We start from the raw sequence: 20,905 nt of genomic DNA on the forward strand, positions 1-20,905 counted from the left end.
ACCTCACTAGCACTAATCATCCAGATGCTCCACTCCTTCCTACAGATAAATTCTCGGACAGGTCTAGGTAGCAAGCTGAGGAAAAACAGTCATCTGGCAATACCAGCTGCTGGATGAGAACCAACATTAAATTCTGGCAGGTGTGAAGAAAGCTGTACTCTTTGTTCCTATCTTCTTTCTTTTTCCCCGTTTTCCTTCTTTCCATCTTTTTTTCTCTCCTCTGTTTTTGTTCCTTTGCCTCATGCTGAGTTCTACTGTCAAAGGAAACTCTTAACTCTGTTATCATTTACAATACAAAGTTCATTTTGTGTGAAAGGTATATATACTATATACCAGTAAACCTAATACTCACTATGTATATACACTATATACAGATAATCCTAAACAGCTTTTGTGACACCAAATTCAGATTTTCACACATTCGTTAGCAAACAGGTCAAAGCTACCCTATCATGATACTACTGTCAACATTTCAGTTTTGTACAGCAGTCTGAGGAGGTACGTGGGTGCTAATACTTGTGATAAAAACAAACAAAAAAATACAAGGATAGAAATCAGACATGCTATGAGTGGCAAATACTTGCCACACAGATACTCCCTGGACTTTGGCTGGCTTGCTGTATGTTCCATGCTAAAAGATAATGAAAACAGAATTTTACTATTCTGAATTGGGATTCAACATCAAAAACTCCAGTAATCTAAAAGTAAAGGGAATTACACAAATCCAGAGAGAGGATGATAATGCTTCTTTACATTTCATAAGAAAGCAAGAGAAGATGGCAAATTGTTACACATCTTTTGCTTGACAGATTGAAGTTGATGAGACTGCTGTCAAAATGTCAAAATCAGCACTGCAATATCCAGTTCAATAAAAACTAAATCCTTCAATCTGAAGATCAGTTCTTCCTGACTATATTATTTTTAAATTGCATTGTCTATAATAATTAATTAATGTCCTTACTAACTTTATATCTCAAATAATACATGTGGGCTTAAAAAAATCAATAACTACAGCAAGGAAGTTTGTAATTTAAAAAAATCTCTGGGCAAAAATTGTCCCTCTTAATATATGCTTTTGTTGCTAAAATTTAGTATAATTTATTTTTATTCACATTTTTAGGAATGCATCATGTGCCAACAATGGAGCACTGACTTTAACTAAACTACGTTTAAACTTCATCAGCACAATTTTAGTTTTTCAAAAACTCACAAAGTATCTCACTTGTTCGACTGTTCCACTCTCACCTACTCTCATTTCATAGCCATTGAGGTTTTTATGTCATTGCTTACATTCTTTGCTTACTTGCCTAGAATTCCCAAACATTCCTTTGTTGATCAGAATAAAACAGTACAGAGCTTTTCATAACATGGCTGTGAGGACACCCTGTTTTCTGATGAATACCAATTAGGGATGGGACAGGATCTCGAGGTGTTTAGGCATTTTCAGTAGTTTACATTACTGTGCTGAATTCTCTATCTTCCTAGGGGAAAAGTTCTTCCCTCTGAATCTGCTGTCTTACGTACTGTCCTTTCAAAAATGTTTGATGGTTCCAGTGATGTTACTATCTTTATGTAATTAGACTGTATGTACAACCTACTTGGGTTGTCAGTAAAGTGGACAAGATCCAACATGAATTATCCCAGGGAATGGTTTTCCAGATACAGATGATCCCCATCACTCCTGGGCTTCACCAGCCTGGAGGAGACACTACCCGTTTCCCCTGTTCCAAGCTCCTACAAAGACACAGACACCTCACCACTGCTACCTGGCCCAGGAAGGGGGAATGCACAGGAGTCAACCTTCCTGATTGTTTCCACTGCAACACCCTTAGTCACTGTGTGTTGTTCCAACCTCCTTCTTCCTGGTGTTCCACTTCTGAGCATAGAGCATTTGTGTAAATGAGATGCTCCCACCTTTAAGAGGGCACATGCCAGGATGTGGTTTATTTCTTCAATTCCTGTCAGTAATCCACCTTCTAAGAAGACTGCCATTTGAGGGAGGGGGTCACCTACAGCATTCCTTCTCTTATTAGAGTGGAGTTATTACATAACTCATATGTAATAAATATAATTTCCCCACTTTATCTACATCTATTTTTTAAGCTATCTTTATCATTATGAATAGAACTGTGACAATGGAAATGTTCTACATCTGCACTATCCAACAGAGTAGCCAAGAGCCACATGTGGCTACTAAGCATCTGAAATATGGCTAGTGCTGATAATTTAAATTTTACTTAATTGTAATTAATTTAAATATCACTGTGGCTAGTGGCCACCTATTGAACAGTGCAGCTCCTTATCTCTCTACATTTCAACTCAACCCTCCCATTTCATCTCTCTCCTTCCATTTCTCTTCCTGTTTCATCTCCCTCTCTTCATTATATCTTTATATTTATGTAATATATATGTAACATAAGATGTATACATCTTTATTATATAATTATATGATAAAGACAGACTACACTAGGTTTTATAATTTATTTTAATATATATTATCTTTTCTGTAAGTTCTAGGAGGTGGGAAAAGCTGCCACTCAGTCTAACATCGTAAAAAGAAATCTAATCTGCTTTTGTTTTCTCTACAGAATAGAGTGAAAATCTAAATCAGGCAAGGAAATGTGAACACCACACTTTAATTATGTCCAAGTCTCTTAACAGAATCAATTACATTCCAGAACGCTGGGGTAAAAGGTAAAAAACACTTCAGACCAACTTGATTTCTGAGACAATTACATCTCAGATGTCATGAAGAACTACCAAGAAGGTACACACCAGCAAATACTGTACCTAATTCTGAAAAGAGGTAGACTCTATAAACAACAGAGAGGTAGGCCTGGTGCAGATTAAGTCAGAATCTTAGAAAATGATTCAACGTATTGTTTAAAAGAACTTAGGAATTCAGCTGAAATCACTGAGATGCTAAGAATATAACTAGGAATATAAACACTTCTTGAGAGGACTATAAAACGCTTTTTGAGAGGACTATAGATATAAAAACATTGCAGACATCTTATACTCTTTTTAGAGTATCCCTATAAATAAAACATAAATTCACTGGTTAAATGATAGAACAGATATAAACTAGTTAGAAAACCTCCAAGTCTTTTTGTTTTGCGCTGAAACTTCTGAGGTACTTCCTATATGCTGGGCAGTTTAGCACCCAACTCATTTAAATCTCATAATAACCATATAAAGCAGGTGTAATTTTTATTATCTCTATTTTACAGACAAGGAAACTGAGGTACAGAGAGGTCAAACGCTTTGCCAAATGTCACTCAGCTAGTAAGTGGTGAAGCCAGAACCTAATCTCAGGTAATCCAGTTCCAGAGTCCTTACTCTTCAACACAAGGCTAAGCTGCCTCTCGATGTGTTCACTAATCAAAGACCAAGTCAATTAACGGAGAAAAATTTCTAACCACAGGCACGTTTTTAGCTTTATCTCTTGAACACATAAAAAAGATTTTTATCTATAATTTAGAATATATCCTTAAGAAATCTGAAGAAGAAACAAAACCAAGAGAACCAAAACAAGAAATAACAAAAGTCAAGTTTTAAAAAAAAACTCTACAGGCTTAAACATTGACTCAATTAATTAATATAGACATACATATTTTAAAAACTAATTACATAAGAATCTGACAAACAACTCCAAGATTAAGAATGGCTGACGTGGGGCTTCCCTGGTGGCACAGTGGTTGAGGGTCTGCCTGCCGATGCAGGGGACATGAGTTCGAGCCCTGGTCCGGGAGGGTCCCACGTGCCGCAGAGCAACTAGGCCCGTGAGCCACAACTGCTGAGCCTGCGCGTCTGGAGCCTGTGCTCCGCAACAAGAGAAGCCACAGCAATGACAGGCCCGCGCACCGCAACGAAGAGTGGCCCCCGCTCACCGTAACTGGAGAAAGCCTGCGTGCAGCAACAAAGACCCAATGCGGCCAAAAATAAATAAGTAAATAAATTTATAAAAAAAAAAAAAAAAAAAAAAAGAATGGCTGACGTGGACTTCCCTGGTGGCGCAGTTGGTTAAGAATCCGCCTGCCCTGCAGGGGACACAGGTTCGAGCCCTGGTCCGTGAAGATCCTATATGCTACGGAGCAACTAAGCCCGTGGGCCACAACTACTGAGCCTGTGCTCTAGAGCCTGCGAGTCACAACTACTGACCCCGTGTGCCACAACTACTGAGGCCCACGTGACTAGAGCCTGTGCTCCACAACAAGAAAAGCTAACACAATGAGAAGCCCATGCACCACAACGAAGAGCAGCCCCTGCTTGCCGCAACTAGAGAAAGCCGGCCGGTGCCCAGCAACAAAGTCCCAATGCAGCCGAAAATAAATAAATAAAAATTTTTAAAAAAATTAAAAAAAATAAAAAAGAATGGCTGACGTTTAAGAAGTTAGAGGTAGTCCCAAAATTAGCATGAGCAAAAAAATGCCAGTGCTACATTGTCAAAAATATACGCCACCCGCAGTGGTTGAGAGTCCGCCTGCCGATGCAGGGGATACGGGTTCGTGCCCCGGTCTGGGAGGATCCCATATGCCGCGGAGCGGCTGGGCCCGTGAGCCGTGGCCGCTGGGCCTGCGCGTCCGGAGCCTGTGCTCCGCAACGGGAGAGGCCACAACAGTGAGAGGCCCGCATACCACAAAAAGAAAAAATATATATATATATACGCCACCAAAAAAAAAAAACAAAAAAACCCCCTCAGAACCTAGAAAAAAGTTTGTATGCAGCCAAAAAAGCTCTACATTATTTATGTTGTAATAAATATTTTATTTACCGGAAATAACTTAAATATTCTTCACTTAAAGAATAAAAAATATAAAGACTCATTATATATTTACTTTGCTTACTGAAATGATCCTTAAGATCCTTTCTCAGAGCCCATTATTTTCACCAAACATATACTTTCAAATACCTATTTACTTGCACAATTCCTAAACCCATGGATTAGGAAAAGTAATCTAAAAGCAGGGAGAGATTGACCCACCTCCCAGAATAACGGAAATAAAAACAAAAATAAACAAATGGGACCCAATGAAAATTAAAAGCTTTTGCACAGCAAAGGAAACTATAAATGATGAAAATACAACCCTTAGAATGGGAGAAAATATTTGCAAACAAATCAATGGACAAAGGATAAACCTCCAAAATATATAAACAGCTCATGCAGCTCAATATTAAAAACACAAACAACCCAATCAAAAGATGGGCAGAAGACCTAAATAGACATTTCTCCAAAGAAGACATACAGATGGCCAAGAGGCACATAAAAAGCTGCTCAACATTACTAATTATTAGAGAAATGCAAATCAAAACTACAATCAGGTTATCACCTCACACCAATTAGAATGGGCATCATCAGAAATCTACAAACAACAAATGCTGGAGAGGGTGTGGAGAAAAGGGAACCCTCCTGCACTGTTGATGGGAATGTAAATTGATACAGCCACTATGGAGAACAGTATGGAGGTTCCTTAAAAAACTAAAAATAGAATTACCATATGACCCAGCAATCCCACTACTGGGCATATACCCAGAGAAGACCATAATTCAAAAAGACACATGCACCCCAATGTTCACTGCAGCACTATTTACAATAGCCAGGTCATGAAAGCAACTTAAATGCCCATCGACAGACGAATGGATAAAGATGTGGTACATATATACAATGGAGTATTACTCAGCCATGAAAGGGAATGAAATTGAGTCATTTGTAGAGACGTGGATGGACCTAGAGACTGTCATATGAGTAAAGTAAGTTAGAAAAAGAAAAACAAATATCGCATATTAACACATATATATGGAATCTAGAAAAATGGTACAGATGAACTGGTTTGCAGGGCAGAAATAGAGACACAGACGTAGAGAACAAACGTATGGACACCAAAGGGGAAAAGTGAGGGGCCGGTGGTGGTGGGATGAATTGGGAGATTGGGATTGACATATATACACTAATATGTATAAAATAGACAACTAATAAGAAGCTGCTGTATAAAAAAATAAATAAATAGGGACTCCCCTGGTGGCACAGTGGCTAAGAATCCACCTGCCAATGCAGGGGACACAGGTTCCAGCCCTGGTCTGCGACGATCCCAAATGTCGCGGAGGAACTAAGCCAGTGAGCCACTGGTGGCTCAGTGAGCCACTACCGAGCCTGCACTCTAGAGCCCGTGAGCCGCAAGTACTGAAGCCCATGCACCTAGAGTCTGTGCTCCACAACAAGAGAAGCTACTGCAATGAGAAGCCCGCACACCGCAACTAAGAGTAGCCCCCACTCACTGCAACCAGAGAAAGCCTGTGCGCGGCAACGAAGACCCAATGCAGCCAAAAATAAATAAATAAAATTCAAATAAAAAATGAATTTTGCTACAAAAATAAAAGTAGGGAGAGAAAATGCTTTAAGCACTCATTGCTAGCAATAAAAAATATAAGAAGCTAACCTACAAAGAAACACATATGAAGGTTTATAAAAAGTAGACAGTAGCAAATTAAGCAGTATTTTACATTTACATTGAATAGGTCCAAACACTCCTGTAGACTTCACCAAGCTCTGGAGGCAGGACTATTTTACAGTCGTTACAGATATTTATACTGCAGACTCTCGTATGTGTCACTTTAACAAAGCAACCTGCGCCCATGAGGACTCCAGCAGCACGGAGGGGGTCCAAGGACCACAATGACTAAAGACGTACTGGATGGTGCAGCTGGTGGGCTGGCAAAAGAGAGGCAAAGCTCCAGTGAGGTCTGGGCTGACTGGGCAAACTCACAAAACTCTGGCCCTAACATCTCCTCTGACTCTGATTTCCTATGCACTTGCCTCAGAGTTGCAGTATCTGTGAACTGGCCAAGTAAAAAGCTGTGACCCAAGAATTCTATATTCAGCCAAGCAGACATTCACAGGTGAGCAGAAAGGAGAGGCACTCTCAGACACGCCAGGACTTGCACTATTTTGTTATTCTTCATGACTTCCACATCTCTGTCCTTTATTTTGACATAGTTGACTGGAATAGCTTTTCAAGTAAATTTTTTAATGACAAATAATATATGAATAATGTAATAAAATCTAAAAATAAGAAAAACATGATTCTCTATAGACCACTAAAAGGATCTAGGATTCTATAAATAAAACTGGTCGGTAAGGAAGAAAGAGAAGAGAGGGAGAAACTAAAAGAGGGCTACTATTTCAAATTATGCAATTTCAATATCAGTAGTAGGTTGTGGTTTTTATCTATTTCTGGTATATTCCACGTTTTCCCCAACGAATAAATGTGAATGTACACACACACACACACACACACACACAGGTGAATACTTTTGTGAAATTTCATAAATAAAAGTATATAATAAATTTCTAGCAACTGTCCAGAAAATGGAGAAGACTACTCTCAAAACCGTATGCTCCCTTCACATCAGAAACATTCAAGCAGATAGATTAATCTATCTTTTGGGAAGAAAGATTAATCTATCTTCTGGGAAGAAAGATTAATCTATCTTTCAGGAAGTATGCTAGAATAATTTCCAGCACTGGGTAGGTTAGATGATCTCCCAACTATTTTGAGTAACAAATATCAATCTAAGACTATAACCATCACTTTTCAATGAATATTGAAAAGTGATGTCGTTTAAAAAATGGACAAAGGGGGCTTCCCTGGTGGCGCAGTGGTTGAGAGTCCGCCTGCCGATGTGGGGGACAAGAGTTCGTGCCTCGGTCTGGGAAGATCCCACATGCCGCAGAGCGGCTGGGCCCGTGAGCCATGGCCACTGAGCCTGCGCGCCTGGAACCTGTGCTCCGCAACGGGAGAGGCCACAACAGTGAGAGGCCCGCGTACCGCAAAAAAAAAAAAAAATGGACAAAGGATTTCTCCAAAGGTGGTAAACAAATGGCCAACAATAGGAAAGTGCAAAGCAAAACCACAGTGAGATACCGCCTCACATCCATTAGGATGGCTACTGACCAACAAAAACAGAAACAAGTGTTGGCAAGGATGTGGAGAAACTGGAACCCTGTGCATTGTTGGTGGGAATCTAAAATAGTTGTCATTATAGATGGTATAGTATGGTAATAACATTTTCCCAGAAAAATGGAAAACAGAATTACCATAATATCCAACAATCCCTTTTGGGTATACACCCAAAAGATGTGAAGCAAGGACTCAAAGAGATGTCTGCTATGAACCCATGTTCATAGCAGCATCATTCACAATAGCCAAAAGGTGGAAGCTACTCAAGTGTCCACTGATGGATAACTGGGAAAACAAAATGTGGTATTATACATATTATGAAATATTATTCAGCCTTAAAAAAGAAAATTCTGGCACATGGTATGACATGGATGAACCTAGAGAACATAATGCTAAGTGAAATAAGCCAGTCACAAAAGGACAAATACTGTATGATTCCACATATATTAGATACCTAGCATAGATAAATTCATAGAGACAGGCAGCCGGGGCAGTAGGGAATGGGGAGTTGATTAATGGGTATAGTTTCAGTTTTGCAACATGAAAAGAGTTCTGGAGACTGGTTACACAAGAACATGAATATACTTAACACAACTGAACTGTACACTTTTAAAAATGGTTAATATGATCAATTGTATGTCTATCTTAACTACAATTTTTTTTAATGTAAAAGAAAAAAAAACTATACCATCACTTTAAGTGCTCCCAGAATTTTTCCCACTAACTACTTTTAGAGTACTATGAAATTTAAAATGATCTCGTAGAAGGCCAAAAGCAGAAAAAAATCATTATGTAAAATAAGGGCTCTGTCCTTCACATAGAATGGGTGATATACGAATTTATATCAATGCAAGAGTCCCCACTTCCACCTTCCCTTGCCATCGCAGAGGACGTTCATTTCATTTTCTTAAACTGTAGCTGACTTGAGCATGAAAATCACATCGCTTACTTTTTCTTGTTTTCCCCTACTAGGAATTAGAGAAAATTATCACAGATAAGCAAAGATTTTTAGCTAAAAGGTGATTGAAAACAATGTTTTTCAATGGCAAGAAACTGGAACATACAAATGCTAAACAGGTAGCTAGCTAAAGAAATACTTCTTTAAAGCAGAATATGATCTAGCTATTAAAATGAGAATATCTGTAATCATGGGAAAATGTTTACAGTAAATGTGTAAAAAGAATAATGTGTAAAAATGTCATTAGATGCTCACATAATAACTGATTCCATCTTCCAAATCTTGTCAAGGGTTATTTAAGGGGTAATGAGACTTTTGGGGGCCTCTGTGCTCACCAATGGTTTCTAAACCATGAGGAGCACATACTACTTCTACACTTTTTAAAAAGAACTAAAATTTATTGACCTACTTAAAACCAAAACCATCCTCCCCCCACCAAACTAGTTCCCTAGTTTAATACCCTCTTCGTCAGTGCCAGAATTATGTGCCCCATCGTTTTCAATATCTCATTTATCACTGATTCCTCCTAGTTCTCAGACTCAATTAACAAATTATGGTGATTTAATTGTTCCCCATACCTGCCCATTCCTTTATTTTCTCACTGCTATCATCAACTATGGTTCAGGCCTTCATTACACACAATATAAAATTTACCAGTCAAGTCATATCTTGGTCTCCCTACTGTAAATCTCTCGCCATTCTAATCCACTTAGCAACTATAACCAGGTCTCCGAACACTACTACTACCAGTCCTCTTTGTCCTCTGGACTATTATAACCATCTGCTTGGCCAGCCATTCACTGCCCTTCACAATTTGGTTCCAACCTACTTACCAATCTCATCTCATTCCTAGTAATTTTCAGCTGCTACAGCAATAACAAATAATTATAGTAGCTGTCAGTTACTGAGCACTTACTTTGCCTCACACAGGGTGCTGCTTTATATGCATAAATTCCTTAATCACAATGCCTCTCTTGAAGGATATTACTATTATGAGTTCTATTCCACGAAGGAGTTAACAAGCAGAGAGCAATTAGAGCCTAGTGAACAAACACAGGCTTAAGGACTGATTTTATTTGTAGCTCCAGTTCTTCCACCAGGTAGCACTGTGACGCTTACAAATTCTGCACTTATGGACTCATGAGTACTACTGTTCATTTGTCATTCATGTTTTCTAACATGTTGTTAATGTGTTATTCTACTAAAGGAAAAAAAAGGGCAAACTGGTAAAATAATTTTAAAATTTCAAAATGGTCATTCTTTTGTTCAAAATGCTCAGCTGCAATTCTAGAATTCACAGTCCTTGAACACACAACCACTTTTTTTTTTAAGTACTGGGCTATACTAATATGACTTAAAATTAGTTAACCTATTTTGTGCTGGATACGACTTTCTTCAAAAACCTCAAGTATCTTTAATCATTTTATCAAAGCATCATTCTTTTGTAATTACAAAAGAAATCACCAATTTAAAATATAAACATTACGTACTCCTTGCAAACTACATTTGTACTAGCATTCATTCATTCATTCATCATTCGATGGCCAACTATCATTTACTCACTCAACAAAAACACCTGACTGCCTACCAGGACAAAAGTACTGCTCCAAGCACTTAGGATATAGCAATAAACATGAAAAATAAAACAAAGTTCTTCTTCTCACGGTGCTCACATTCCAGGCAGGTAGAGATGATAACTAAGTATACAAAGTTTTAAATTTCAAGCAGTGGTAAGTTCCATGAAGAAAAAATTTAAAAAAGCAAAAATGACAATGTAATACAGTGGTAGGGAGCAATGTATTGGCATGAATCAGCAATGTAATACAGGAGAAGAGTACGTGGGATCAAATGAAATGGATAGAGAAGGGCTCTAAAGAGGTGACAGAGGAACTTAAACCTGAATGAAAAAAGGAACCAGCTAAGTAAAGATTAGGAGAGAGCACTCCAGCCACCTTGTTAGCAATCAGCAAAGCAAAAGCTCTGGTGTGAGAACTTGCTTCATCTGCTTGAAGAGCAAAATGGATGCCTTTGAGATGGTTACAAGATGAGGTTAAATGGAGACTCAAGACTAGTGATCTCATAGGCCATATATGGAGTTTAAAATAATATCCAAAAGTGTAATGGGAAGCATTGGAGAGTTTTACATAGGGGAATGATGAGACCTGTTTTCTTAAAAGATCTATCTGGCTCCAGTGATGTAGATAGTTAAGAGAGGGAATAGGAATATCAGCTGTTAACAATCCAGGCAACAGACAAGAGTAATTTGGCAGGAGTTATGAAACATATTATTAGTTCTATTTAATTAGACACAAAACGTCTTCCATTTATATAACAAACTGAACTCATGTTTATCTCCACTCCTCCCAAAAAGTCACTAAAATAATAAAACAATTTATAAGGGCAGAAACCCACAAAGACAGAGAAGAGGGAACCACAGTACACAAATGTCCTGAAATTTTTGGAAAATGGAAAAAAATGAAACAGGGATAATGACCAAAAATAATGTAATTCATCCTGAGTCATTTTGGATACTCTCAGGACTTTGGGGCATCAACCGCCTTGAAACGTAATGGTGAGTCTTAAGGTTGACAATGAAGATCAAATAGGTATCTTTACATCAATCTGTTAAAACTCATCCCATAGAGCCAAAAAATGAGGGATAAGAAACTAAGCCAAAGATCTGCATTTGGACATTCAAATCACACAGATAAGAGGTGAGGCACTGTTCTGAACACACATGCCCTATGTTAGCTACCCAGCAAATTTAAAACATTTTCTCTAGAGAAAAGCAATGGCTCAGAAGAGAAGACCTATAAAGATAACGATTATCTGGGAATCACTGAAGACAATGATCTAGAATAATCTTATTGAAAGTCTTTAACATGAATCAGCAATTTCATCTTTAGAGATTTATCATGAGATGATATAAGTGAGTAAAAGGGGCTTCCCTGGTGGCGCAGTGGTTAAGAATCTGCCTGTCAATGCAAGGGACACGGGTTCGAACCCTGGCCCGGGAAGATCCCACATGCCACGGAGCAACTAAGCCCGTACACCACAACTACTGAAGCCTGCATGCCTAGAGCCCGTGCTCCACAACAAGAGAAGCCACAATGAGAAGCCTCCACTCGCCACAACTAGAGAAAGCCTGCGCTCAGCAATGAAGACCCAACACAGCCATAAATAAATAAATAAATAAATAAATAAATAAATAAATAAATAAATAAATTTATTTAAAAAAAATAAGTGAGTAAAGGGTTAATAAAAGAGACATTCACTGGGAATTCCCTGGCTGTCCAGTGGTTAGGAGTCGGTGCTTTCACTGTTGAGGGCATGGGTTCAATCCCCGGTCAGGGAACTAAGATCCCACAGGCCGTGTGGCATGGCCAAAACAAACAAACAAAAACCCAAAAGATGTTCACTGCAATACCGTTTATAATATCAAACCAATGAAAGCAATTAGTCATAAAGAACAGATAGCTATGATACATCCATACATTAAAAAGGAAAACACTGACATGATAAGATGAACATAAAATATTACATGAAAAGGACAATATGCAAAATAATACATGGACCCAATACATGGCGCTAAGCCTTTTGCGTATGTAGCTTTTTTCCTATGATGAAAATAGCTTATTTGCATAATTAATAAAAATAATTAAAAGACTACATGATTCTTGAATAATGGATAAATTAACCATAAAAGGTTTTTAGACTTAATGATATTTCGATCTCAAAAAATTATCTAAGAAATCATTAAGAAACTAGTAACATTTGCTTCTTTAAAAAATCCATATAGCTCCATCTTATCAAATTAATTTTAAATTTAAATGAAACCAGTATGATTTCAATGGAAAAACAAAGTAAAATATAAAGAAATAACTGAACCACAGATGAAAGATTCCATAAGCAGTTCTCCATATTCTTCCTACTATCCCCTTGAATGATACTTGTAATTTGATAAATCAATAACCATCAGAAAAGCTACATGAAAACAACACCTTCAGCAACAGACTTTAAATTTGCATTTTCAGTGCTATATATTTCAAACATTCTTATATCCTATATTGGGAGATGACATTAAGCATTTCTAATCACTAATGTCTCAGGCAAAACAAAATTGATCTTTAAGCATTTTTAAAAAATGGAAATTAAACTTTTTGGAAAACAAAATTTTATAAAAGCAAGCACTCTTGGAAAGACCCATTAAGAAATGTCTACTGGGCTTCCCTGGTGGCGCAGTGGTTGAGAGTCCGCCTGCCGATGCAGGGGACGCGGGTTCGTGCCCTGGTCCGGGAAGATCCCACATGCCGCGGAGCGGCTGGGCCCGTGAGCCATGGCCGCTGAGCCTGCGCATCCGGAGCCTGTGCTCCGCAACGGGAGAGGCCACAACAGTGAGAGGCCCGTGTACCGCAAAAAAAAAAAAAATTTCTACTTAGCAAAATGTCATTTAAAATATTAATTATGAAGGCAAATATATACAAGATAATAAGTGGGAAGAAAATATAATTCATATGCACAATAATCATGATTAGCTAAAATTACAGACATGAAAAATACTGAAAATAAAAACAAAAATCTACTAAGTAGCTAAATGTGTGTAAGACAAATGAGCCAGTAGAACCGAAAACTGACCACAATCATGTATACACATGTATATAAATAAATATGACAAAAATGGCATTTTACAATATAGTAAAATATAGACTGTCATTAATTGACTAATTGTTAATCAATAAATGACAGGACATTTACTATCACTTTCAGATAATTAGTTATATCCCTACATCATATATACCATGAACAAAAAAATCCTAATGGATAAAATTATTAGGAAAAAAACTATACAAAACTTGTATTTTTGTACTTATGAATTGAGAAGGTGATCTTAACTGTATCCAAAAAATCTAGAATTATAAAGGCAAAGACAAATATTAATTTGTCTTAGAACCATAAACTTAGAACCAACCAGAAAAGTAGCCAAAGGATATAGGAAATTTGCAGCAGAAATAAAAAGGCTAATAAATATTTTTAAATGACCAACCTGAGTGAATAAAAAAATTTTTTTTTAACCTATCAGATATGCAAAAATTTTAAAGATCACTGACATTCAGTGTTGGGTGAGGTTGTGCAGGAAAAGATGCACTTATACTTCAAGGAGTTTAAAAAGGCAAAACCTTTTGGAGGGCTTGAGTACATTATCAACATTTAAACATTCTTTTTGACCCACCTATTCTACTTCTGAGAAATCCAACAGATATACTAGCACAGCTGTACAAACCTGCATCACCAGGACGTTCTCTCTGGTACTACCTATAATGCACAAAACTTAAAGCAACTCAATGGATGCAATCTGACGCCATGAGAAGGGACTGACTTAAACAAACAACATTCATACATTGATTAAATTGATTGGTAAATTTGAATATACTGATGTAAGACTGTAAGACTACAAAAGATAAACACTATCCTTTCTGACAGCTGTCCCATCCTGACTTCTAGAACTTGGAACTATGATTTGATTTCTCCTTTTAAGAGCCATCAAACTTTTCCAATTTTCTATGGAAGTCTAAATTGGGATTTTATAAAAGCATATTTTCTTATACCAATTGTATCATGAAAATAAGTATTAAAAATTGAGCAACGAAGATGTTATCATGGCGAATGATTCCCATAGCAATCTATGAAATAGATTTTTAAACATAAATTAGGTTTATTAATTAGGTTTATTAGTCTATTTTAAGTTATCTGCTTTAATAACCAGCTGAAGGTAGTTACAAGTTTAAAAAATGATTAATAATTTTCAAAAAATTTTAAAACACTTCATGTTTTCATTCATTACAAATGCTTTAACAGTGGCTTCCTTAAGAAATATGAAATAGCCAATTCCTGAACTGATACTTTAAATTTACGTCCTTTTTTTTTTTTAAAGAGCAATTAATGACATGTCAGTACCTAGTCAGTCACAGTTGATGTTCAAAGATGCCTAAGTGACAACTATGTGATGCTATCACAGCTGATATGCTAAGTATAAATCCTGACCTCTCAGCCTCAACTTCAAAGGGACGCCACCTACTTGGTACAAAAAAGTGTCTAAATAACTCATTTTCACATCTTCTGACACAAGAATCACGTAGTTATAAATGATAATTTACGAAGAGTTCTATGGAATAACTTACTAGTTTATTAGAAATCTAAATATTTTTTACTTGTAAGAAACGTTTGACATAATTTAGGTGGTTTATTTATAATATGAAAATCCAGTCATGCTAAAAAACAACCAGAAAGTTCCTAGAACACTTTAGTTTGAGAAAGTGATTACCTCCGAGGAGGGAGGAAACAGAGTTGGAGAGAGGGCTTTAGCTGTTGTTGTAATCTTACATTTAAGCAAAAACTGAAAGCAAAATTGTCATTTTGCAGGCAGACTCCCTAGGTTCTAAACAACTCACTAACTCTTTGTGACCTTTAGCAAGTTATTTAATCTCCCAGTACCTCAGTTTCCTTTATCTGTAAAATCTGGATAATAACATTTCCTGCTACATAGGATTAAATGAGTTGATATATGTGAAGTGCTTAGAATAGTACCTGACACATGGTAAATTTTACTGCCATTATTATCATCAGCCTCACCACCTATAATTATCAATCATGAACTCTGGCTGGAAGGCACTGGGAAAAGAGGGGGTTAAGGTGGGATGGTATCTGATCTTTTTTCTACACGTTTCAAACATAAATGCTATTTTTGTAACGAGTGATAAACAGTTTAAGTGAGAAAGCAGTATGCAGTAGAATAGCAAAGCTTCAGTCTTCAATTTTCAAAAACATGAGACAATTCAGGCTTTGGATTTTGATATTTATTTTTAGCAGGAAGAATATGCTAATGATGATGACATCGTTAGAAGATACGCCCATGTCCAATACCTGCAACAGAAGCTCAATAGAAGTTAAAGAAACCATACCAAAGACTAAAGACAAAAATTGTATGACATTACTTACCCTTAATTCTGCTAACAATAAAACAAGGAACAGTATGTTTAGGATTGAAGTTCCATCACAAGATCAAAAACTGGCAAGTTAACTATGAAGTGTATTTTTTTTGAAAAATTCTATCTTTTCCTTTCTATGTAAAATTGGGCAGCCTCTCTAAAGGTAGAGTACAATGCCAACAACTATGAGTGTGTATACGTGAGCAGAGTGGGGGCAGACTGAAAAGGTGCAATGCTAAACAGTGCTACAATTTGGGGTGGGAGAGCTCTGCTGCTGATACTAATTAACTGCTAACACAGGTAGAGATGGCAATCATCTTTGGCACAATTAGAGACTGCTGAAACAAGAACTAAACTCTAATAAATAAAAGCAACTTAACAGAGGCAGCATCATAACATACCTACAAATTTAAAGAGAACTGTCTTAAAAAAGGGATCCAGACATATGAGAAATTCTCCTACATATTATTAGAAAAAGAAATTGCTACAGCAGCAAACAATTTAAACAAGAACTAATCAAATGAAAGATTCTTTTAAATAAAACCAAATCTGGTTCATCCACCCCTGACAATGGCTACTCTGCTCAAAGGCAATTTGAGAGTGTTTCTTTTTTTAACCCCTGCACCTTCCAGGGGTGTCCAGACTTCCACCTGTCCAGGTAGAAGTCCACTTGTCCAGACTTCTCATCAACAGTATCAATCATCATTCAATTTAAAGAAGCAACAATAACTTTCTACCTAAGGGTGTGTCTGAGCCAAGAGTGGGGTAGGAATATGTTAAGCATCAGAATCAGGGATGGGAATAAAGGAGTAACGTGAAGACTGCCTTCCCAAACAAAAATGATGTTCAGGAACAGGGAGACTGGGGATACTCATAACAAAAAGTCTTTACTTCATAACTGTATACCCAAAAGACTGCATGTACTCAGACAAAAATTAAGTAAGTCCAACCATAATTTACTGTAGTTGACACCAGACTTTATACCAACTGCTATTTTCCCATTATTTTTGTTCTTGAAGATAAAGGTTTAAGCTCAGAAGACGAAATACTATTACTGGAATTTCATGTGAATAATTTTAAAATGCAACCAATTTTGCTAATTCCAAATTTCTAAATTTACTTAGGCAGATTGATTTGGTTCAAATAAAAAGAAACCAATTAATGCAAGGAATAGCTTACCTGGGCCATTGTCTAAAAACGTCTAGGTCCAAAAAATGCAAAATGTTCAGGAATATTAAGCTATTTTTAAATTCCTACCAAAAATAAATTAAATAAATAAGCACTAAATAAGGAAAAGGTTACGCACTTCCAATTTATGCTCTTTCTCTGCAAGGGCTTCCTTTTGACAACGAAGAAAATCTGCTAACATTCGAGTGAGTTGCTTCCTATCATCTATTTCAGCCGCCAATCTGCCATTGTAATCTGCCAGCAACATACAAGCATCCTCTACCATTTTAGAAAGTCTTTCTCCAGATTCTTTATCTAAGAAAAGCACAGAATAACAAAATTATTACACCACAAAAACAATGCCATATGTGGTTTCCTTACTCCAACTCCCAAAAAAGTTCCAGATCCCATTTTCTTTTCTTACCTGTTATTTTATCTAGTAGGGATACTTCTTGAACTTCAACAGGCAAAGAAGCTATCCTTTGATGAACTGCTGCATCACCAGAAGCTGCATTTTCTAGATCTTGTAATGCTCTAACGAGATCTAGAGTCTAAAAAGTTATACAACTTTAGAACCAAAATTAGTGAAGCTTAAACAAATATAAAAGACTTGAAATTTATTTCATATTCCTTAATCCTTATGGGCTATTTATTAGTTTAAACTGCTTTCAGAGACAGTCCAATTCTTTCATATGTAAGAAAAAAGCTACACTATATTAGGTATTGGAAATATATAAACTGGAAACATATAGATATTTCTAGTGGTGGAGACAGATAGTATAAAAATAATTATCTATTAAAATGATGTGATTCATTTATAAGCCAAATACATACAGTGGTAAAAGGCAGGCTATAATTTCAACCTGGAGAATACAAGTTTTATGTATGCTATAGTCATTGTATTATCATTATACATAAGAATTTTTTGTATTAAATTGGATATTGGGGGATGCGGGATACAAATCATCATCTACCACAACATACAAGAGCCCCCCAAATTCCATTTCTCAATAAAGTAGTTAAAGCATAAGAGAAATGTAATTTTGGAATATGTATTTTCAAATACGGCACCTTAACTATTCTATGGTTTGTTACTAAGATCATTAAAATATTACGAAGTTCCATATATCTGGTGACTAATATTTATATAATGCTTAACCAGTATTTTATCATCAGAATATTTTAGTTGCACTGTTTTCATACCAGCTATAATTAGGACGGAAGGGCAAGTCTCTGCTGATGATTTCATAATTCTTAATATATCTAAAGTTATTGCAAAGAAAATGGAGTAAATTTTCTTTTTGCTAGTCTCCATTCCCATCCCACCTCCCTTTTTCTTTTTTTCTTTCTTTTTTTCATCTCTAAGCCTAGATCCTAGAACACTAGGAAATTACACACATACATGAAAAATACAGGATATTCAAATTCTGTGTATATATTTAGATGACATTGACAGCCAGTAACTGATTTTTCTTTAAGCTATTTCCTTATAAAAAATGCTATCACTGGGGTCTAGCACATAGCAAATGATCAAACATGATAAGAATGAATGGAACCTAATAAGAAGTATACTATCCCAAGTGTGCTTTTAATTCACCACCACATGTTTAAAATCCCAATATTAAAAAAAATAATTTTGTTATATTTCCCCTCTACAACGAAAGTGAGCTTAAGAGCAATGACAATTACCGGGAAGCTTGTTTCTCATGGTGCCCCAAATAACTTACATGTTTTTATTTTTTAATCAGTCTTAGAAAGTTCTAAAATTTTCTGGAGTTCTAAGAAACCTGGCTTTATGGTTTTGACAATGTACGCATGCTTTAATTACAACCTACTCTCATCGCACCTTCACACTCCTACACAAGCTAATTCTCCCAACGCTCAGTCAAGGATCCAGATAAGAAAGCAAAGTTGTCTGAAACAACACTAGCCTAGGACTACCTGATAGAGGAGAATGAAATGAGTTCAACTACATTCTATAAAGAGAAATTTTAGCCATTCTTATAAAGAATGACATATATAAAATGGTAACTATAAAGCTGAACCACTGAGAATTAAGCAGTACAACTAATCTGAAAATGGTCATTATAAAACAAAACATGATAGCATTTTACACAGCAAGTACTAGGGAAGAGTCAGGTGGTTACTCAGAAACTCCTAGGAAGTACAACTTAGGTTACTCTTTCATGAGGTAGAATAGGAGAGGGTAAGATCCTATATTTAGAACTGGGGTAAAATACTGTTCATGGAGTCATTACGGGGCTCTTAGCAAAAAGTGATTCCTTGTCTTGAATTATTACCAAACAGAGAGAAATATAAGCCTTAGTGTTTGGTTGTTCCAAACATTATGTTCCTATTACATTTATTTTCAAGCTCTTATCCATGGTGACCATATGGGCTTTAGCATTCCTGTCATTAAGCCCCAACAGGGGCTTGACTCAGGTACTAGCTGAGACCTTCAGTCAAATTCTTTCTGCCTCCTGAGTACTAACACTGATATAAATCCACAATTCCAGGCAGTAATTGGTTGTATCTTTATTTCAAGCTCTTTTCATGGCAGAAAGAGCTCCATCCACCTTCAGGTTTCACACAGTGAGTTCTGGTCCAGGTCTTCAACTCCTTAAGTTCTTGTTACTCTACAGGATACTAATTTCTGCAAACCATGTCTGCTTCCAGACAAAAGCTCAGCAGGAACCATACTCTGGCTCACATTTTGAGTTATGTGTCTGTACCATTTGTAGCCCGTGGCAATATTTACCTTGTTTTAAGAATATGGCTATGTCTTCATTTTCTCCTTTAAAATTTTATCTGTCCCTCCTATATGTTTGAAACATAGAAGCAGGAAGCTTTAAGACTCAATGCCCACATAATTAAGGTAAAAATGTCTTTTTGGAATCATCTGATGGTTAGAAAATGCTATATTGTATCAACCTGGAGGACATGGAGTATTAAGGTAATGATTCTGATTCATCTTATTTTATTACCATGGAACTACATGGTTTTATATAGTTACATAGAACTGTATGAATACATACTCGTTAACTCTAACATGCATTTTTACATGTTTAAAAGCAAAAATACTTAAAAGAGTGGTGCTTATCTCTAGGCATAGAATTTTTAGCATACTTAAATCAAACAAAATAGTCTTATCATATAATGTTTTATTTATTTAAAAGGAAATTGTTTAAATGGTAGATATCTCATCAGACCTAATCATACTTAGCAATCAAATACTCTTTCTACGCAAAATGTAAGCGCCTAATATACAATATACAGCACACTACATTAACATAAGCAATGTATTAATCAGAAAATAAGACTTATTCACATAGCTTCTTTCCTGTACCCAGAATTATAATAGAAGTCAATTTACAGAAGTAAAACATTGAAATTAGTAAAGCTTGATGGCTACATGAAGTACTAGCAATTAACTCCCTTAACAGAGAAAAACCACTACCTGTGGTGGTTCACTTGGAGATCCTAGAGAGGAACAGTTTTCATTCTCATCCACCTTTATCTGTTCATATGTTCGCTTCCTAGGCTTCTTATCGCCATCTGAATTGAAAGAACATTTAAGTTTTAATGAGAGAATACATTTTAATGAAGAGATAACGATAAAAGATTATATACTTACACAGAGCTTGCTTAAGTTGTTCTAATACATCATTTTCATAAACAGACCTTTCTTCCCAAATAGATAACACTCTTCCAAGGTGCTTCTTACAACTTTCGTCAGTTTCACTAAAGAAAGATAAAAATATTAACAGTAAAATGCATAGTGCTATTGCAAAGACAATGGTGATTTTAAATACAATGACACTCATTCCCTGAAAAAA

General features: G+C 36.4%; 1 protein-coding gene across 4 annotated transcripts in view; it reads right to left on the reverse strand.

The window, feature by feature from the left end:
* Positions 1-20,905, reverse strand: part of RPRD1A (regulation of nuclear pre-mRNA domain containing 1A) — a 73,572-nt gene that overhangs the window by 16,897 nt on the left and 35,770 nt on the right. For 3 of the 4 annotated variants that reach the window (XM_081251856.1, XM_081251855.1, XM_081251858.1), the window contains 4 exons: positions 20,704-20,810; positions 20,527-20,624; positions 17,494-17,620; positions 17,209-17,384 (listed from right to left, as the gene is read on the reverse strand). In XM_081251856.1, the coding sequence (XP_081107982.1) occupies positions 17,209-17,384; positions 17,494-17,620; positions 20,527-20,624; positions 20,704-20,810 (508 nt within the window). Of the gene's footprint in view, positions 1-15,378; positions 15,838-17,208; positions 17,385-17,493; positions 17,621-20,526; positions 20,625-20,703; positions 20,811-20,905 lie in introns of those variants that run through there. The other variant, XM_081251857.1, reaches the window with a different exon arrangement.

The sequence above is a fragment of the Mesoplodon bidens genome (assembly GCF_964165515.1).
Source record: "Mesoplodon bidens genome assembly, chromosome: 13".
In the NCBI taxonomy this organism is placed as follows: Eukaryota; Metazoa; Chordata; class Mammalia; order Artiodactyla; family Ziphiidae; genus Mesoplodon; species Mesoplodon bidens.